This window comes from Ptychodera flava, chromosome 14, assembly GCF_041260155.1.
Source record: "Ptychodera flava strain L36383 chromosome 14, AS_Pfla_20210202, whole genome shotgun sequence".
Lineage (NCBI taxonomy): Eukaryota > Metazoa > Hemichordata > Enteropneusta > Ptychoderidae > Ptychodera > Ptychodera flava.
In genome coordinates this window covers 36,150,094-36,173,362 of record NC_091941.1, presented here as the reverse complement: position 1 = coordinate 36,173,362, position 23,269 = coordinate 36,150,094, and the positions used below count along the sequence as shown (strand labels likewise).

General features: G+C 36.3%; 1 protein-coding gene across 3 annotated transcripts in view; it reads right to left on the bottom strand.

The window, feature by feature from the left end:
* LOC139150310 (tyrosine-protein kinase Mer-like) overlaps positions 1 to 23,269 on the bottom strand; it is a 43,522-nt gene that overhangs the window by 18,007 nt on the left and 2,246 nt on the right. For all 3 annotated transcript variants that reach the window (XM_070722604.1, XM_070722602.1, XM_070722603.1), the window contains exons 2-4: positions 19,496 to 19,697; positions 10,836 to 10,936; positions 520 to 717 (exon numbers count right to left, since the gene is read on the bottom strand). In XM_070722604.1, coding sequence (XP_070578705.1) covers positions 520 to 717; positions 10,836 to 10,936; positions 19,496 to 19,697 — 501 coding nt within the window. The remainder of the gene's footprint in view (positions 1 to 519; positions 718 to 10,835; positions 10,937 to 19,495; positions 19,698 to 23,269) is intronic.

Genomic DNA, 23,269 nt, shown 5'->3' with positions numbered 1-23,269 from the left:
CGAGTTTTTCAATGAAGGGATTAATTCACAAACAGCACTCATCTTCAGACAATGACAATGGCTGAAATGTACTCATTATTTCAACTGAGACTCTGTAGCAACCAACACTCTCATACAAATACAAGCAACCTGCGATGTAAACCCACATTGTATCTTTTCAATGACATATGCTAATTATACCAATAATATGAATTGTCAAAAAACTTTTTTTCATAAGTTCACCTATGGATTTACATCCGTACAATAAAATTGCTTGTTTGCAAATTAGCGTGGTTCTTATTGCCACTGATTTCAGAAAATTTGCAAAATTTGTAAAAAATGAAACCATACGTAATTGTGATCTTGAATGATTAGTAAAAATAACGAACCTAAAACCTAAACATATGATCAGCTTGAGAGGCCAATATAACAGACTTCGTTCGATACCACTTCTTTTTGTGATATTTGATAAAGTACATAAAAGACAACATTTTGCGTCATCATTATGAAGACAGACAGGAGATGATACCATGAACATACCTCTGTTCTGAAGAATTGCTGGATTGCCTGGCTGAGCTTCTTCCAAAACATGGCCTGGAACATCAGGTATTGCAATACCATTCTGGTACCAGGTGATTGTCACAGGATAGGACGGCCCTTCTGCATTACACGTCAGGGTAAAGGGTTTATTTGAACTAACATTCAAATTGCTTGGATATAAGGTGAACGCTGGGGGTCCTACAAGACACAAGAGATGTACAAGAAAATAATACACCTTGTGGAGAAATCATGTTGATCTACAGCCATTTGAATGGCAGACAAATCAAATTCATATCTCTTGACTGGACTGATGAAGAGCTTTTATTTCCATTGTGAAATGATATATACAATATGGAACTGAACATAGGGATGAAAGTGAATGTAAAAATATTTCACTAAAACAAATGACTTTGAAAGCACTTATAGACTAAGTTTTTAATCTAAAAATGTTCACAAAGTGTATCTATGTTTGTTTGCATTACTGTATTTGAAGTTGTGCTTGTAGGGTGAGAAAATCATTCCCACGTGCAACCTGTGCAGCCAGGCCTTGTGTTTGAAATGTTGCCGCAAGAATAAACAAATGTTAACACTTGACAAAGCCAAGAAGTATTTTATGTAGGCTTTCTCAAGTATTGACTATTTGTATTATGATTTCTTATCATAGAGTATCTCAGTATCTGTCACATCTCATTCCTACTGGTAAGCTCATCACAGACAGCTTTGTTGGACAGTCATCCTTTCAACTCTGACCTCACTTCTATTTAAATGCAGGACCTACAAGATGTGAATACTCCCACTGGTATTCAAGGACACAAATGCTTCTTTTGATGGTACATGTGACTTATAATAGGTTGTAGTATATGAGTAGGAAGGCCTATTTTAACAGAGTGCCTTTTTTGATTTGTAATTCATGGAAATCAAAATCTGAAGTTTTCTCAGAAACTTTGGACACTCAGATGAGCTGTAACACATCCAGGAAACTGTGAAAAGAAAACAACTTCAAACTTTACAGTGAGTCAGTTCAAACAGTTAGTAGGAAGAACTTCTTGTACCAGAATCCTCAAGCCATTCTTACGAAAGGGTTGTATACAATTTGGCACAGCACTGACAAGAGAAAATATCAGTCCAGAAGAGAGGGACTAGTGTTCAGAAAGTGTCTGTAAAATTATGGCTGTACCTGCAGCATTGTACAGAGACTAAACCTTAACATTAAAATGGACAGACTATTGGAAATATACGTGACATTAGCTGTTATAAAAAAATTAAAAAAAGCGGGCCCTTACATTTTGTATTGAAATATGGCATTCACAAGATCAAATATCAACATATTATGTGATTTGTAGGTGTTTCACACCACCATGTAACCTACAGAATTGCTGAAAAATCTTGTAAAATTGTGGACAAATATTTTAAGAACATGTCAAAAGTTACAACAGTATCATTTCTAGAACTTCAAATGAATTCATATCGGGTTAATGGATTTCTAACACAGCCTGTCTCAGGTACGCCAATAAATCAATACAAGGTGTCAAGTTTTAGCCACAATTGTACATGTTACTGCTTGATTTCAAGTGAATCGTGAACACTGCCAGGCTTATGCTCACTCATGTGGCAAGAATGACCTACAACACTTGCTTTAAAATACAGCATCAAATTCCTTCAAGCCAAACTCAAACACTGTCTCAATGAAAGTGCTGCACCACTGAATCTTGTCAAAATTTTCCACACATGGGCTGTGGGAGAATCAAACAAAGCTGCCATGGTTGATATGTTCTCAGAAGAACTTGTCTAAAGTGAAAACTGTTTGCGATGGAAGATTGACAGCTGATAAAGGCAGTTCTTTGTTGACATGCCATAATGCTTCAGTTCATTGGAGGGTGGAATGCTAATGTGTACTGAACACACAAGACTACACAAAAATGAGGGAAAAAAAGCAAGGGAAGATAAGTCACTGAAGAATGCCTAAACACACTGTCATCACTTTCCCACAGACAATGATTGACCTTTATGAACTCTTTGAAACTACTAACTCCTCAAAAAGCTTTTATCAGTGATATGCTTTCTCTTTCATATTCAGAATCTCTTGAGAATGTTAAGTTCATGTTTCTACGATAATCTGTCTGCCAATGTAGTCTGCCTGGTGAGATATGGCATGAGCAAGGTTAAAGGTTGTAGGTTCTGATGGAGAATTGAATCAAACTGAACGACTCTCCCCAGTGTCGATAATTGAAAGCGTTTGTCACTGCTTAGATGGCATACCTATAGACCATGGATAATGACTTCGGGATTCAATCCTACACCTTCAAATCTACAGTATTGTTGTTATTATCATTATGTTGTTGTTGATGTTATTTTTTAGAGTAAATCTTATTCATTTCAACTTTTCAATTAGTTTTGTTGATTTCTAGTCACCATATAGGAGAACACATCACACACCACATCATTCTGGCAAGCCAGAGCATTTTCACTCCAAAAATTTTTGAAGTTAAACACACACACTCAAAAATCAAGGTAGCAGAACATGTGTTACAGTAGCTGTCGCTGTAAAGAGGCCTGTGACTTACAACGTATTATGCGCTATGGCTTTACAGTTTGGAAGAGGTTTACGATCTCCTTTGTTGGGCAGCTACATGTACAATTGTATACCCGTATCACTCTTCCACCCACATGAAACTTTGCCTCTACTAGGAAACCAAAAGTACAGCTTCAAAGGAATGCCATGGCTTTCCCTGTTAGTAATTTCTCCTTGAATCTTGAAGTCACTCTTTTCCCAGAGAGCACTGTCTCATGTGTCATATTTCACTTGTCATTGGATTTTAAAGAAATTTCACTATGAAAACTTCAGGTATTGAAATAAATTGCTATCCCGGTATCCGTTAACCTGCTCTCTCACAAGATTTATCTCGTAACTGCATCGACAAACACTTTGAAAAAGTGTCTCTTTATTTCAAATTTTAAGAGACTGCTCGAAGACTGATGTGATGTATTAGTGTACTCACACTTGATGCAGTCAGACACACCCTCTGATATCCAATGTTCTTTTTCTTTAATGGCACAGGTCAAGCATTGGTGTTTTTAACCAGAAAGTCTTAAAGATCCGGCACACCGACGTGTACTCTGACCCAAATCAACAAATTACATTTTAATCACATTGGCTGTCAATGTACACCAGCACATACCAAGCATACGTGTATTTCACAGATGTTACCATCACAACACCTCTTCCTCTGTATTACCTTCTACCCGTGACCACAACGGGCAAAAGTAAACAAAATGATGTTGATGTTTGTTCCACAACTTTATCTGTTTACGCTAAATCTGCATCACCAGTTAGTAATAATTATCAAATACTGGGGTGGTGGTGTATTTATTCCTTCATCACTAACTTTCTTTGGATTCCACTGGGCAAAAGAAATGAAGTTGAAATTTCCATCTGTACCTCATCCTTATACAAACAAATGGAGACAACTATCTCAGGCTGTTTAGGAAAGTATGTGAGTTGTAATAAATATTTACATTTCTTATCGAATAGACAGCATTTGATTGAAAACTCAAAAGATATAATGTCTATGTGAGAACAATGATGCAAAAATTAGATCAAAAAATGATAAAGAAGAAATTAGCTGATGTATCATATCTACTCTGAGCTGTTTGGAAATAAAGTTCTGCCAAATAAGTTGATCAGTGTTTAAATGCTCATAGTAAAGTAACAGATTAGTCTATGACCTACCCCTTGGTTTAAATTCAAAATTATGTAGTTTTGAGTTTAAAACAAGAACTGTGCTACGACCCATTTCACCATTGAAGTTTACTTCTGCTCCATCACGACCAGTGTGTGAAATTAACTTGAAATGCATGCTGGTCCGAAGGACCAATAGCAAACGGAATCTGCTGGTCCTTCTAGATGTATGTTGGTCCCACAAAAAAACTTAACAAAAACCCATTCAAAATATACTTTCAATTGAAAGTAGCTGATAACATGGTACATTATCAATCTCTCCTACTGTGGTGTTGTTATATAATATTGATACAAATAAATGAACAAATATGTATTTTAAAATTTAATTTTTTTTTGCTCAATAATATATGCCATGACTGGAGGTAGGTATCACCCAGAACCAGATCTCTATGGGAAAAGGTTTGATAGTTCATTTCAAAATTAACATGGGGGAAAAGTCTTTTAGTTTTCATTCCAAATTAATATGAGAAAAATTCTTTCAGTCCTCATTTCCAATTAACAAGGGAAAAGTCTGAGTTTTCATTTCAAAAAAACATGGGGGAAAAGTCTTTCAGTTTTCATTTCAAATTAATATGAGAAAAATTCTTTCTGTCCTCATTTCCATTAACAAGGGAAAGAGTCTCAGTTTTCATTTCAAATAAAGTCTTTCAGTTTTCATCTCGTAAGCTTATCTCTTCTACATGGGAACAAGTCTCCAGTTTTCATTTACACCATCAACTATTTCAAACAGATCATGGGCATCATCATCCTCAGAGCAGCTAGAGTCTCCAACTCAAAGTTAGATTCATAGTCTGATTATTCTATATCAGTGTCCAGATCAGCACACTCAGTAGCAACTGCATTTGTAGCATCTGCCTCCTTTTGCACGGTTCCAATTCATGAGTTAGATGTAGATGCAGTGACTGTCACAGCATCTGTCAGCAACTACTTTTTTGACGTCGAGTGAAGCCATCCAGACAAAGTCTTTTGATGGACGGTTTATTCATACATATGCCATGGGCATTACGGAGCAGATACTGAGATATCAGAGTTTTGTGGAGACCGCACTGTTCAGTTTTGCAGTGTTACCTCAGCTGTGGCGCATTGCGGTTCTAAGTGTGTTCCACGGTGATTTTATGAACCCCTGACTGACTGTGTGAGGCTAAATTCGAGTATCTAAAGTTGTTTGTGCCAACCACAAACGGACCCTTAGAATAAGTTGAGAAAGCAGACTTACAAGATATGCGGCTACCTTATGGGCAAAGAGATCGCTGTATACTCGTCGGCATGGCATGCAGTACATACATCTTTGACTTATCAAATAACAACCATTCGCGGAACTCATTCTGAGCATTCATTCATTCATTCATTTATTCTATATGGAACTCTGCATGCATGCTGAAAAAGATCGCGGTTTTCGTCTTCCTTGATCAGGCAAAAAAATGAAATAAATTGTGCTGTTCCGATAACACGGTTGGCAGGGATTTTTTTCCATAATATTTTTATTTTAAAATATGCACTTTTCAGGGGTTCGGGGCGATCAAACACTGGCCACAACATTTCCAGAAAAAAACGTATCATACATATGAAAGGAATAAAAGCATAAGAGACATCCTCGTTCAAGCAAAACTCAAATGCTAGGTAACGAACACTTATTTTACGGGTTTTTTTTCTTTCTTTTTTTATTTCCGTGTTTACGTAGCTCTAAAAAGTTTAGGGTCAGCAGGCAAAAAAATAGGGTAGGTCGGGTTACCGGAACAGCACAGTTTTTTCTTTGGCCTCATATTCCCTTCGTGTCTGTTGCTTCTCCTTGTCGTTTGTTTTTGTATTCTTCTTGGAGAGCTCACACCCGTCAAAAAAGCCACATATTGGTAGGGCGATCCGCAACAGCGTAGTCAGGTCGCGCATGTGTGACAGCAGACTTGCAAGACCTATGACCTTTCTAACAAACTTTGTGAGTATCAAGAATTGTGATTGGTCAAAATAATAGCCTGCCCGTGAAATCGGCCATTGCGTGCGTTGTTTCAAAATGTTTCGGCTGTCGCGGCTTTCTTTCTCTGTCTGAAGAGTTGGTGATTCGTTTCGTACTGCAGTAGCAAAACTGCAAGCGGGGATCGAAATGACAAATATTTGGTTACATAGCCAAAAAAAAATCGGTTTTCAAAATTTATTGCGTGAATTTTGCGCTGGTCCGAAGGACCAGTGGTCTGGAAAAACTGCTGGTCCGTCGGGGATTCTGTTGGTCTCGGACCAGCGGACCAGCGTTAATTTCGCACGCTGATCACGACTCATCTACATGACCTGAGGCCCAGACCTGAGGCCGGGGTGCATATTCCATTTCATTCACATTGTGATATCCTGAAAACCAGGCTTTGCATGTGAACTGAAGTTTGTTTGTACATGCAGATCAGTTCAAAGAGTTCTTTGATGTGGTGAAAAAAACACGCAGATAAAATTTCATGATAAGAGTGTTAAAGTTCCCCGGTGTTTTGTCTTTGTCTGAAGAATCCTGCAGTTAGTCAGATCTCCCTCCTTGAAATGATCACAGCTTGTGGATGATAGTGACTCACACTGTATGGAAGATATTCACTTTTCTGGAACTAGTGGAAGCCTTTATCTATATGATATCTATGTGATTTATTAAAGGCTCTGAAAACTGAATACATATGTACAGACACCAGATAGTTCTGCTATTTTAAGTAATTTGTCTCAAATTTTTGCAGGCCTTCTTTTCACAGCAAAGCACTCTCAGGACATCACTAGGACTACAACAATTCAGTCGTTAAAGATGCACCATTAGTAGTGATCATTTTTCTTGGAGAAAATTCTTCAAGTCTTGGAATGTGATTCTTAGGATACAGAAAATATAGGCATTTGATTCTCACAATGTCTAGACTAGATTACAAATTATACAAAACTCTGGGATTAACTAATACATGTAACTGCTATTTGTCATACTGGGGTAATATTATACATTGCGAATATGGCTGATATTATTTATTGTAGTTTCATTTCATGTGAAGAGTTTTCTACACTCTGCCAGTGAGCTGTATCTTGTCTGATTGTCAGTTGTACATGTAAGAACTCTGCCCTCTATTACAAGATGTACAATGTAACATGTAAATATCTTGGTGGCCATTGTTTTGGTACACAAGTAGGTCACTGACATACACGTATTTCCATATATGACCCTCCTTTAGGGCATGGGCAGACCTCACACGACCAATAATTTGATATCTTTTGAATAAAAATAAAGGACTTCCTGCATAAAAAAAATAACCACAAAATGATTTCAAACAATAGTGTCCTACTTCTGTGGTCATTGTTGGACAGCTCTTGTGCAGTGAAATAATAGGAAATGTGGATAGTTTGATAACACTGTACAAGTATATGGTTGAAAAATGTTATTAACTTAAAGGTACCTGTTAAAAGAGTTCACCTTGCAAGTTAATTTATTAGCATACAATGGCAAAAACTAGATTGGGAACCACAGGAAAGAATTATAGTGACATTCTGTAACAATTGATCACTGGGTTCATTTGATAGTTAGAAACAAAAACAATAGTGTTTACAAAACTTTGGGAAACGATTGACTGAGACAGATGCTATCATTCAGAATGGAACACAAGTTGATAGTCTCTGGTCATCTTACTGTATTACACTACATTAGAACAAAATTTAAAAGGACATCATGAACCATACAAGTTATGATAATATTTTCAATATTTTTGTTTCATTTTCTTCTTCTCTCCAAAGTATGTTCAAATACAAAGTACTTAGCCTGGCAAGGACAATGCACTTTACACAATACGCGATGGTTACTGACAGATGACTTCTAATCCAGACTGAAAGTCAGCTGTAAACAATGACATTGGACATTACAGTAACATATTGTACAGACTGCATTGATCACAGCTTGAACACATATGCACTTCACCATGATCTTTGGAGAAAAAATGAGAAATTGTTGATGGAGCAAAAATACTGGAAAATAGGGCAAAGTCACGGCTTACAATATGTAACTTACTTCACTTTACCTAATGAAATGTCTCACCCTAAGTAGGGTGGACAATGGTTACACATAATATAGAGGCAATAAGGTCGACATCAATGTAGTACAAATTATAATATGGTACAGGAGAAAAGAAGTTGATGTTAACTCTCACATAAATGTGGCGGAGACTTGGAGATGGAAAGGAAAGATGATAAAGTAGAAACTTCATTACATAATAACAAAATGCTGAAGTATCAGGGACTGTAAGAGTTAGTGCAGGTTAAGCCAGGGTGGCAAGTCTGGGATCTGTAACACATGCTCAGCCTCTCGTTGAGTTTTCAGTATTACCCGGTGAGGAGGGCAATTTTGTAAACTGCAGCAAACAGAACAGAACTGAGATGCATCCTGTTCTGCAGTCAGACTTTTACAATAAGTCACTTCAATTACCAATCCACCCCCATACCCTGGTAAATAGGTTCACACTTGTCATTGATAACAATGGGTTTGGGCCAAACCATGGTGGTGAAAGGGTATAAGCCCTGGAAGCTCAGGCAGGTTCTGATTGATGATGATCAGATCCTGGATCAGATAACCTTTCAACTTGTTGACCTGACCTTGAGATTTCAACACAACCACCTCCACAATACATAATTCTGTGTGTCCATGCATGATTAGGCTGCTAAGATATTCAAACAGGTAGCTTAGTGTATCATTTCGCATCACAAAATTTTCACACAAAACACCTGAAGCTTTTTAAAACACAACAGCATAACCAGTTTGAAAACCTACCCCGCCTACCAACACAGTGTCTGTAATGTTGACAGAATGACTTCCCACTCCTGATTGCTACTGAGACTTGTCTTTGGTTATTAAACAAACTTTTATAAAAAGGTGCTGGTTGTCAATGAAGATGTGTGCCACCTGAATCACATGCAATATGCATACTGTGGTGTCATAGCAACATTTCATTTATTAAAGGCGATATTCAGTCAAATGCCTAGACAGGTGTTTTCTTATATATTCACAATGAGATTGAGTCACTGTTCAGTCCAACAGACTGATGTAAACAGCTAATAATGCACAAGTCCGAACAAAAGAACAGTCTTCACACAACGGCCACCTGTCTTTTTCGTGTTTTCAAACATAACCACAAAAACAATTGGAAGAGCTTTTGGACTCCTCAATAGAAAGATGAACTTTGATTTCACTGAATTTCTAATAAAAAATTGATTGTTGCCACACTGATTCAAACCACAGATGGGCGTGAGTAACAGCATTGTTTGTAAACAGAAATGCTGGCACATGCGCACCAGATACGGTCTTGAAGTGCTTTTGTCAGATGTCCAGACATGATAAATTTAGAACACCAGGGTAATACTTAAGCTCTCGGATAAGACATCCACATCAATTGGTACTGGGAAGGTCACTCTAAAGAATGGAAGAAAGAAACGATTGTGCCCCTGAAGGCAAAGAAAATTCACTGTGGTATCAAGTAAATGTAATTTACCAGCGTTCGAAGACTAATCAAAGTTTGAAATCAAAGTTTGAAAACACTCGAGATGTGTACGCACAATTTTCAACTGCTTACACATGATCTATAAATTGTCATCACTGCCATTTGACAGTGGGAGCATGTACGGTACAAGTCCAATGCAGATAAAACTATATGTACTATCTTGATTTCAGGACACTAGTGTCTGTCCCTCCGATTTTTAAAGCCATATCTGGGGATCTTGGCGATGAAACTCACTTTTGTTGTAGTTAGGGCTCTAGACAATCGTACTCAACACAGAAAAAGTTATAAATCAAATCTCAGACCAATGATAAAATCTAGATTGTCATAAGAGTCATACAGAGAAATGGTAAACAAATTTATACTTGGAATAGGTCGATGACCCGTAAACAGTTTGAGAATGAGCAGCCTGAATATTTTGATTCTTTGTGTTTGTTCTTTAGCCTACAGCCTCAGAGTGTATGTCTATAATATACTGCATTCATCGTGTTATCTTATGACCCCCGGGATGAACAGATTACACAAGGCTACAGAAGCCAAAACTGCAGACAGTTGGATACGTAAACTTATTCAAAGTTTGTGATTCAAGGCTCTAGAATACAAAGTTCAACGACCCACAGTCAAATCTGCATTCTTGAAATATAAATGTGACAATGTTGAGGATGTTGAGCTGTTCTGTTGTAACTTGCACATGACAATGCAAATATCACACAGCGGTACAATAGCACAGTGATGCAAAATGGATAATATTTAAGTCATTTGCATATCAGTTCCATATCAGTTCCAGACTCATTCCAATGGAATCTATCTGATTAGCATATTCCAATACGTAAGCATTTAGAAAGACCTGTGAACGGTCCCTCCACAATTTGCTGGAGGGACTGTGACCTGTGTTGTAAAATGAAACAGGGCCAATAGGTTACCCATTCTACAACAATCTTTTAAAACTTTCATAAACACTTTGATTACATTTAAAGAACTTGAATGGCAAACAGGTCGACAGGACAGCAACTTTGTAAACTTTTAAAAAGTTTTACAGAAAATATTGAGGTTGCAAATATGAAAATTTGACAATGAAATTAGAAACCTACCAATGACAGTGAGATTGGCTTCTTGAGACAACAGTTCTCCGTAACTGCTAATAGCTTTACATTGATACGAACCAACATCAGCTCTCTGTACTGAATGTATCCTGGACAGTAAAAAGACAGAAAAATAAACAAATTAACTGCTGTGAAGAGAGACCTCAAGGCTGTCGAGTGATCAACAAATGTATTCTGATTTCGATTGTAAGCACAATTTAAAGTGGTTTGATTTCAGTACTAATATTTCTAAATAATCCCGTCTGACTTTGGAAGTTTGATGTCAAGCTTAATTACTGTGTATACATTGCTGGATACATGTTCACTTTTTTCTTTGAACAACTTTACATATCACTCAAATTTTGTCAGGAAAAATGGCGTCTTTTAACACTTTTCACTGAGAGGATAAATTTCATGACTCAGTGACTGTCTTGTACACAGTTGATAAAATATCTAGTGAGGATCAATGACAAGAATGAATTGTTGTAGATGTGTTCCACTATGAAATCATGGTATGAAGTGATCAAGTTTCTATCAACTGTATATATTCTAACTATGGTGACCTGGTACTGGTGGGTGTGTGCATATCTTAGTGTAAACTGATATGACATTCCCCCACCTGACATTCCCCTATCATATCAAGACTACTGACTGATAATCAGAGCACTGTTAGTGCCTATGTTGTCCCTTTACCATAGAAACAAAAGATGAAGTATATACACCACTTTCAAAGTCTCTCTGCAAGGCAACACACATATGATGGTTTATACATGTCCATGATACTTACACAGTGCTTGTCAAGCGATATTTGGATCCTATTGTCACTTTGTCTGATGATAAATTATTACCAAAGTTTGATAAGTCACAGACAGTTGAGAAGGGAAATAAGTGTAGTGGGAAACTCTTAAATAACTACACTGCCATGCAATTTTTGTCTTCTATTCATTCTCATCCCACTTTCTGTTGAAATCATTACAAATTGATCTAGCTTACAGTCAGTTTGAGACTTTACAGAGAATTACATAATAGAAAGAAAAAGCAGGCAGGTATTTGGACGTTGTTCTGTGTTGTTTTTGCCTTGCTTCTCATCACCTGACAACACATTCACAACACCTTGCACAAAGATAAACACTGCCCGGGGTTGCTCAAAAAGGGTGGCAATGTTTGGCCTTCGTCCAGGTATCACAATGGTGTCTTGATTTCCATACTGACAGAAGCACAGACTCAACAACTTTCTCAAGTTAGACGTTATAATACCAATGAAGGACGACATTTTTGTATCAGCACTTTGTAGAGGAGCTCTGATGCTTATAGTATGTTTCTGTTCAGTTTTGCATCGATGTAATGCCTATACAAACGAAAGGAATTTTCTTGTTCTGTCATGGTGACAGAACCTTCAAATAAAGTTAACTTTTTTGCAATGAGATAAAAATATAAAATATCGAAATATCTCCTTTAAAATTGCACTACAAAACAAGTCTTCAAAAATGACAACTTTACCAACATCTGGATAAATTTAAAAGCACTTTCTTCTAGCCATAACAATTAAGTCATCCTTACAATAAACCCAGACAAGGCGTAAACCTGCAACGCCTACACTTTTAGCTGCTAATAGCACATGCAGCCCCAATAATTGTTTTCCTGCAAAATTTGGTCTAAAGTACCCGCTGCTTCACAGTACTTGCAAGTACATGTTATATTTCCTAAGAAACCTGTTGTTAACAAGAAGGTGGGTGGCGTGGCAAGAATATATAATGGCAACAGGAAATGGTACTTGTGACAACAGAGAGAATGTCACTGCATGGTATTATTATATGAGTATGATTTATAACAGCCAGGGTAGTAAATTAGGTTTTTATGATTTTTTTTGTTGTACTGTTACAATTATACTTCTAGTTATTATTTAACATGATTTTTTTATGACAAATCCCTACTAAAAGACCTGCTACAATTGCCCAAACCATTTGAGGTTACACTTTGTGCTTTGCATATGAGCAGAAAAGCAAGAAAACGAAACAATTTAACCATTCTGTTTACAAAATGTTGTACGTGAAATGTGGATTACCATAAATAATAATTCTTCATGTGAGTTATGCGCTGAGTTGTGCGTTAGGCGCCTAAAAGCTTAAACAGTTGTCTTGATATACATCTAAGATGAATGTTTCACAGATACCACACCTAGGGACAGAGCAATGTGCAGGTACATTCAGACAGATGCTGGCTGGTAGAAAAGCAACAAGTACCTTAGTGACCCTATAATTACAGTTCTACTGCTTTCTTTGTTATGATGAATGCTAATTACATACAATATGTCATAAAAAGATCTATAATGGGCAAATCTTGGGGCTGGAGGTCAGGAACCACAAACTTTTCATTATACAAGTGGATTTGCCCGGTAACTGGTTTACAAAACACTTGAAAAGTGTTAACAGACAAAAAAAGAAAAAGAAAATGTCCGGTTCATGAACACAAGATTCATCCTTGAAGTTACACAATGTACAGGTTACTTTGATGATTTTTATGTCAGTAATTTTGACTCAAGACTTTCAGTTTCATCCTCATTTCCTGATACACAGGTCAACCCACCTGATGGAAACTAAAAGCAGTTCTGGTGGTGACAGTGTGAAGAAATGTTCCTTTGAAAGAATACAGCAGGGGACTTTGATTGATGGAAACTAATGCAATGAATATTTCCAGAAAATTATCAATAAATTATATATTCAACAACAAGCCCTCTACAATATTTTTGATTTTTACCCCCCCAGGAAACTTAGGTTAGAATGCAAGCTTACTGAGATAAAATGAATACTCTCTAACATGTATTTTAAAATGGAATGTTCTGACGTTACTTGATACAGTATCATTCCAGTTAAGAATGTACAACCCCTGTTCCCTTCAAAAGACACAACATATGGAATACGATAGCATGGAAAGGGACCTTGACCCTGATGGATTAACCATTCACTGACACCCTGGATAAGTATCCGTGTGGAATTCCATATGAGCCGATAGAAGGATATGAGCTGTGAGGAGATAATACAGAAATAGACTAATGCAAGTCAAGTAACTGTATACCAGATCTTGGATGATTTATTTCTGCTGGTGCACGGATGACTGCTCACAATTTTTTCATCTCTTGCTGTTCCAAGATGTTCTGCAGATATCAATGTTATATCGACACTTGTAAATTTGTATCATTACAGAGGTCAAAGAGAAATTTTAGGTAATTCACAGGTTTTAATCATGACAGTTGTGTATTTTGGATATTAATTTGAGATTTTGAAAGATTTATAGTCTACTAGTATTTTATAGTAAACCCTGTCACAAAGAGCATTTCATTCATACTGTACACATGATCAACTCTTCATCAAGATAAATATTTTCATTTTCTCAGGGAAGGGAATGTTTTACAGAATGTCTAAATTGAGTTTATTTTGGCCTGATAGCTGCTAACAAGAATATTGAAATCTTCACTTTCTCTTGATGTAGAGCTTTTATTTAACGAAACACAAGGGTAGATCATGGAAGAATCTTATGAGTATTTTCACAATCACCATCATATTCAGGTTGTCTAAATTATAAAATTGCCGCCAGTGAGTTAAAAGTGGAATAGTTACAAAGTTCTTATTGTTTGTTTTGCATTAAATAATTTCTGCTTCATTCTGTTTTGCTTTTTTGAAGCCATCAACAAAATTTGCTAACAATAGATTTATAAGGCAGCTGCAGAGTCTTTAAAATATAAAGAAATGGGGACATGCTTGTGATGACGTAATGGGGCCAACTTACAGACAAGGAATCAACATTTACTAATAAATTTGTATCGATCAATCCCTGAGAATCTGAGATTAAAACTTTTTTCCAGTAACAAGAGAATAACGGAATGTGTACGCTTTTTATATTTACTTAAGATCATAAAACAGTAAACACTTTTATTGCCAAATCGACCAATCGAAAACATTCTCCCTTAAAATCCCATTTGTTTTAATTAATGGATCTTCGTGGAAAAGTAATATAGTAATAGGCTAACTAAAGTACAGCGGCATAAAACCAAAGTACAGTACTTACTGTATATGAATAAGTTTACCTAATGCTTGCATAGGGTAGATAAGAAAAGGCTGTGCATGTATTTACATGAATAGAAACTCATTGAATAGAAGTACATCTATTATTGTATCACATAGTTCATTTTAAACTTTCTCTCCAACAATGCAGTACAAACCGTTGAATAATCTCTAACATGTATGGAATGTTACTACAATAATCTGTAATATCAATTCTGTCTCTGGATTACGTGTGTTAACTGTCATTCGCATTCCTGAAAGAATTCACTGAAAATTATTTTAAAGAATTTATTCAACCTTTTACTCTCAACTAGTCTACACATGTTCACTGAAGGTAAAAGGTTGAACAAGACAAAATTGACAGGGAAAGACACTTCTAGCTCCCTTTTGACAGTACATTAATTCTTTAATTACCGAAAGAAATGTAAAAACCTTTGTACTGTTATCGTCGAAAAACCACGCGCCTCTTTACGGCAAGAGTTTAGCGCTACCAGTAATAGATTGACTTTTAGTAAATTGATGCTTGCATAGGTCCGCGCAGCAGAAATCATGTCTGGCTCACAAGAATGTTGTATTGTGTGAAAAGTTTAGCATGCCATACACATAAGATGTAACATGACTCATACAGATCCAATCTTGTCAATCCTATCAACGTCAAGCTGTGATTAATTTATCCCAAAACTATACACCCTCCACGATCAATTTACGACTACACTTGATAACTTGAACTGTCCTTAAATGTGGTACATGACAAAGACATCATGTAAAATAATTTTCCCCAGTACAGAACAGATGAAACAGTCAGTTACCATGACAGTACATTTTTAAAGATAATTTTATATCGATAGAACTGTGTCATACAACACTTGGATGAAAGCCTGAATTTTGAATTTCATCAATGATCACTAAACATGCCAACACAGCATCTGACTAATTTACAACACATGCCACGTCAAAAAGTAAACATACGACTTGGAATATACACACATCTGAAATCCAGCAAAACTGCCATTGCCCTGAAGTCATTTATAAGAAGAGAAGATCGTTGGTGGTAAAAGTCAAAAGGTTATCATCAGTCGTATGGCGAAAGTAACTAACTAGCTAGTGATCAGATATTTCTTGATTTATATATATTCGAGAACCTCTTTGCAACTGATGTGCCATGACTAAATAGCGTAACAATACTCTAACCAGTGTATATGTGTACTTCGGATATTGTCTGCATAATACCATTGTTTACACGTCACACCTAACAACACATCATCTGCAATCAATAATTACTGTATCTTATCTGCAAGACACCTCCATCAGTGCAACAGAAATGACAAAATAATCTATTTTGAATGACGATAGTTGTCAGATACTGAGTTAAAATACAAGGAGGGCCAATATTGCATGATCTTCCGGCATTACAGTGACAGCTTAGGGGGCCCACCATGGTATGGTTTCTTGCGAGAGACATACCACTGAGCAGGGCCTAGTAACTTTGTTTAAACATGTTAAATGTGCAATCTTTCCAAATATATTAAACCTTGCAGTTCTATCTTGTCTTTGGAAGAACAGGTTTTACATACAATGACAAAATGACATCTTTTAGCCATGTGTTGGCCATAAAAAATTTTTGAAGATGACAGGAAAATTTACATAATGGAAACTGATTGCCATCCATTGGTACCAAAAACAAAGCTTTTCAGAAACAAACTGGTGAAAGAAACTGATTATGTGGTAAAAGTTTTCATGGCGATAAAATGACATAAAGAAGCTATGCCCTTGCATTTGTGAAGCACTCCATCAAATAGTACTGGTGTTATGAAAAGATTTGTACCAGCTGATGTGTTTGCAGTCCAAAAAAAAATTAGGTGGATGGATAAAAAGGTATAAAGCAGGACGATAATACAAATAAAGTTTGAAAGACAAGAAATCAGTTCATGTTGTACCAGCACCACAACCCTCCACTGAATATCAATTCTCTCACAGAGGTCGCAGACATCATCAATCTCATTTACTGTAAAACACACACAGCACCAGTTTGTAGGCTGACTACATTGTTTACATTAAGCAGCCTTTAGCACATAACTTTTGATGATGAAGAGGACAAAACATGAGTTGAGTTGAAAAAGGAAATGAGTGTTTTTATTGCCAAAACCTCTGTTCCTCACAGAAGGACATGAAACCCATATTATGAGGAATACAACCTTTCTCACCTTGCAAGCACCATCAAGAAGTTATTCTGATCTTACTTTAATTGTGATGAAAAAAAACTTTGATGCAATGAAGATGACAGTGCGCACCATTTTATTTTTATGACTGTGGGAAACAAAAGCCCTATAACTTAGAAGGTAACTGAAATGAATTTTGACTGGTACTTTGACATCAGCAAGACAGTATTGTTATCAAATTGAAAAAAATAACACTGCTTCAAGGCTGCCTCTTTAACTATTCAGTTTTATAGTGCACCATAAGTTGTCTCAGTGATTCTATTTTATTTTAAAGGGAATGCAATGGACTGACTTTATTTCTCAAGTCTCTCTTGTAAAATTCTCGCAATAGCATTCTCTCAATAAGTCTGGTGCCAAGAAACAGCTGTGGTTATTACACAGAGAAAGCTTGTCTATAATCTGATAAAATAATTCTATAGGGTATTTTGAATTTTGAGATAAGAGGCCATCTTTTGAAGTTGATCATACTGTGTTTCAAATGTGAGAGAAAATCAGAATAACACTTGGTGTCATTTTATTCTTCAATGCCTTCTACACTTGCTGTTAAGACTAGCGATATCTTTTCAAGAATTTTTTGAGGGAAAGTCTGAGACAGAAATGCTGGTCACATGAAACAATTTGAACACATGTCTGATTTTACATGTCATAGTCATACATGCATCTGTATGGTTTATGAGGTGGGGGGTGCTCTCAAAATGGATATATATAGATACTAGACTGATATGTCTGTGGATCTGAGATGGTCGCTTTGACTGTGGCTTGCATGGAATGAAAGTTTAGTCATAAATCTGAGTCAATGAACATAACAGCTGGGTTTTGTCTTGGATGGGTAGCTTATCATATGCCAGACAGATAGGAAATTATTGGTAAAATGGCAAATGGAAAATAGAAATTAATAAACAAGTTTTGTGGATGAACAAAATCCACATATTTTAGACATCATTTTTCAAGGGACTTTAAACCCCCAGGTTGACTTAAACCAAAAATCTAGCAACATATTACATAATGATTGCAATTTCAAAAGAAGACAAAAGACAGAAACGCCTCATAATCTTCTTACATGTAACACCCTAGTTAATCCAGATCTCAGGCCTTTTCAAGCTGGGCTTTAACTGTACCTTATCCATTTTAGGAAAACTTATGCATGAAAAACCCAGAAAACCCCATTGTATCGGAGATGGCAGCGATCACAAATTCTACCGTATGGCGAACAGTTGTGTGGCCACTCTGTCAACACATTTTCAAAATCACGTACCATTTTTAGTCTGTGTAGGACAACTACAAAACAGGTATCATTTTAAAGCCCTGACATCGCTCTTCCTTCTTGCAAAACGCCATATGCCTACCTTCACAAATAACCTTTATAACAGTATTTCTAATAGAGATGACGAACATCAACAAAATGATTCTCGGTACTTGAGCGAAATCGATAAACTGGGGTAGAAAAGAATCGTCAATATTTCGAATATTTCTTCACTCATTTGACCTTCTGCAGAACACGTGGATTATGTTGACAGTCGAAATTTGTCGAAATTCACAAGACAGAGGCTTAATAAGCGGCCAAAAACTGCCGATCACACTTGATGGGTAATTTGTGACCCAGCGTAACCTGTACTTTATTAATGATGTAATGTGGTCGATGATTGGCTAAAAGCTGGAATATATTATCATAATGAGTCGCCAATTTTGGAAATGACCCAGACTGGTGATGGCTTCACTATTACGCTCTTGATCAAACTACAATGGAAAATACATATAACGTTAACAAAAACTCAAACCCATCTTTTTGCATCAAACCATGTCAACAATTGAATTTAAAATTTGCTACATCATACCATTATGATAATCAGATATCACAATACCAGTTGCCTGGCTTTTCTGTAGATGAGGAGATAGTTAATGTTCAATTACAAGGGTTCTCTATTGACGATGACAGAAGTTCCCCGTGGTAGAGCTACATAGTCAAATCATAGGACAACAGCCATGGAACGTGTGCAACAGCCATGGAATGTGCACATGTAGTTATCAAGTTTTTACTCATATGGTCTTTCGAAAACTTAGCTGATCTTAATGAAGCTTGTGACACATTGAGATATACATGAAGATACTAGTACAATTTTCATTTGTGTGAATGAGACAATTACTATATGAGAGTATCTTTACAGAACACCAATGAGATGGAGAAAAGTGTGGTAGCTCAGGTTTATAGGAAACAGTATGGGGATGACTTGGGAACTAGTTACATTTCTATCCAAATGTGATTGCCTTGTGGTACTTAAAGGGCAAACTAAAATGATATAGCAACTATTTCACCAGCTCTATCTTTGACCAAAACACCCACTATATAGCATTATCTCAGCACTGTTACTCTTTGTTCATAAAACCTTACCTGAGTGAACTGTGTGCTGACAAGTCTCTAGGTGCATCTGCATCTCCTTTCGTATATCTTTGACGGTCGCCAGTGTCTAGCTGTTTTCCATTCTTTAACCAAATGATACTTGGTGTAACATTACCTCTAGCCCCACACTGGAAGATCACAGGATTGTCTTGTCTTGCTGACCTCGACGTTGGAGAATATATAAAGCTTAGTTCTGCCAAAAACAAAAGGTAAAATGAACAAAATTATTAAATTTAAAGATTTGCACCTTCAAGTATGAAATTGTCTGTACTGTTTATCATATCTCAATTTCATGGATCGCAATAACAGCAAGGTTCAGGGAAAAGGTGTTTTCCTGACAGTCTCCCTCCAACTTAAAAATATCCTAAAAGTATCTGAAAACATGAGATGCACAACAGTTCTTGTCATACCAGAACAGAAAAATAGAACAGGTTTATGTGAAATTCTTATGATAAATCAGCTATCTAAATTTGGTGTAAATTTCAAAAGGTATAAAATTGATATCTTCTGTATTGTATCCATGGAAACCATAGATGCTGATTGTTTCCAGCAAGGAAGTCATCAGACTGATCAACACACCACTGAAATCCTGTGATATATACAGTATTTTGATGCATGTATTATGTAAAAGGTGTGAAATACCTTGGAAGTCTGGACAAACATTACTATCATTTCATCTACAAATTTCTATCAGAGCTTTCCTTCACTGGAGATTACTAGTTAAACAGGAAGTTACAAGACCGTGGGCGCATGATAGGGGATAACTGATGACGCAGTCATTTGCATACACTGGGCGGGAGTTTTTGAATATTCTCATAGCATCACTCTGACCGTATGATAAATTTGAATAATAATGATGGGCACTTTCGTGACATATGCAAAGAGGGATCAAATGGTCGTACGGAGAACACATTTTGAAAATATGAGTTCTCCACCAAAAAACAGAACGTTTTTTCAGTATATTTTCGACTCAAGTTTAGTCACTATATTCACAGACATCATATGCAAGATTCAATGACAATGAATGCCTGAAACATGGCAAAATTATGGGATTCTGGGACTAAACATGGCATGTCCCATCATGTAGTGTGGCTTTTATACATTTGCATAGATTTAAGATAATCCAGCTAAGAGGAAGTTCCTGTTTCAAGAAGGATAACTCGCTCTTTCCAAACACTGTAGTACTGTCCATGCTCTTGGCATGGTATCTTTATTTTCATGGATGAAACAGAAAAAAAATTTCAAAAGAATTCTATTCCTCTTCTCATGGAGGTCAAATTATTGTCCCCTTGTTATGACATTATTGTGAAAAGATATGTTTACTAGAAAGTATTATTGTGCTTGTTCCTCCGGTTTAAAGCAGTGAACTCCCAACATGCGATATCAGTATATGACTAAGAAGTAAATAAGTGGTTGGAAAGATCCACAATATACGTTACAAGTGCCTTTGAGTAAAACATTACGATAGGTGATTTCTAAAATTTAATGTAATCATAAGCAGACTCTAGCAGGGTCAAATTTGTTGCCACATATTATTTATCTTGGCCGATAAAACATACATGTATAAAGTGATACCATTATTCTCTACGGACAAATTTATCCATAATTCTTGATTTGCTAGGTGAACAAAGCATTTTCAAAACTTTTCTTTATTTGTATAAAAAGGCTGCTAATCCACAAATTACTTCTTGCATTTGGATCATGGCCTGGCCGTTCTTTATTCTTTCAAATAAAAAGTGTGTTACATGAGATGCATGAATAATTCTTAATTATGATGGTAGCAATCTCCACTGTACTTGTGCGTCTTAACAAAGATTTGGTTTCTATAATTTCTATGTAGTTTTGGTATCATGCCCTAAAACTTTTGAGGTATGATGACAAAACCACAGAGAGAGGCTTTGAACAAGATAGTGTTATGTAAACTTCATCTTGATACTGCCTGACATTAACATTTTCCTCAAGATCTTTCTTTGCATTGGTATTATTGCTAAATACTTCAGTTGACCTGCAGGTGAGCATCAATTTCCTAGCTCCCCTGTACATGTTACACACATTTCCATTGCCTGTCCACCGGTTCTGTCAAAGTGAGTAAAATTCCAAAATTAAAATGCACATCTGTAACACTGAAGTCATCATACATTCATTTCTTTCTTCTCTCACTGTAACAGGCGACACCATTTTTTTTGCGAGAAGCCATTGGTTTCTTACTTTTGTAGTCAATTTTAAAGGAAACCTAATACCAGTTTTTTTAAGTAAATTAAACCTTTCATTTGACACTCAAACTCATTACAGCCAATGTAAATGAAGGCACTTTAAAGGTGATACCCAGCTATGGACAACAGGATGGATGAAGTCCGTAGAAACCTGCAGGATAATTTCCATGGCATCTGTTGGGTCAAATATAGACCCTTGGGAGAGACTCTCTCCAGTGTCTATGGGTCAAGTTTAAGTTCAGGGCTGTACTCTATGAAGTGGAACGAACACTGCCTCGCTAAGAATGAGAGACCTTTATCATTCTACCTCTATTGTCAAAAAATAAACAAATCAGTGACTTTTCATTGAAAAAGAGTTTTATAACTGCCTTTTCTTGCACTTCAGGTCTCTGGAATGGTAAATGAGAAACCCAGCATGTATTATGTACATGACCACAGAGAGGCCTCTGATATTCATACTGAACCTTGTATTGCACGGCAAGTTATCCACGGAGTCAAAGTGATCTATCTTCGAAAATCAATCATGATTAAGCCTGCTGGATACACAGATATTTTTTCATACTTAGCTGTACAATTAACAACAGCCAACCATATGGGGTCAACATCTGGTGGGTTTATATTTGTTAGTGCCAAATAACATTATTAATGCAGTGTGAGACAATTTGACATTAACTTAATGAACGACTGTTACTTTATTTCAGCTCCTTTCTGAAATAAATACACATTACGCTAGCCACAGTCTTTGTAAAGACAAGTAGAAAGAAGTGTGTTTCCGAGTGTTAAGTAAATGATTTGTGTTCAAGAATCGTACAAATAAAATATATATGAGAAGTGTGTCACAGACACCTAAATGTGAGATAACTATACATACGTACAACTAGAGTCAGAGCAGCTACAAAGTAACTCCTTTATTAACATTTTGTATCGTACATGTGGAAAGTTTTGTGTGACAGTCTTAAAAATATCACAACATCAATTTATTTACCCCTATCGTTGAATATGGGTCATCTATTCATACAGTAAAAGTTTTCTTTATATTGAAATTTTGCATGAGTCACAACCACACAAATGGAATTTTCCATGGAGGATACGAGTAAAATATTTGGACTGCAGCCTGGCAGTACAGGCACTGCAGTCTCAGTATTTCAAACACCTACAATAACTTTATTTCTGTTGAACAGCTGTTACAATTTTCAGTTCTGTCATCTACAATCATTGGTTGTTACTGTTCATCTGTCAAAATTTAACATGGTTGTGAATGCTTACCAGGATCCCATGTTTTTCAAGCCTCATAAATATTACCAATATAAATTTTGAAGCTGATATGTCAACATTTATTAGATGAAAATCCTATTGACATGGTGTCAACATGTCTATTGCCATAGGATCAATGTTGTTAATCATTACTCATTACTGACACAAAAGGATATACAGCTTCATGATAAGGAAAGATATAAAACTTTACTTCTAAAGTGTGTCGTATCAATTTCAGCAAATAAAATGAGTGTCGACTGGTCCAAGGGTTAAAGAGACTATGGCAGCAATCAATCAT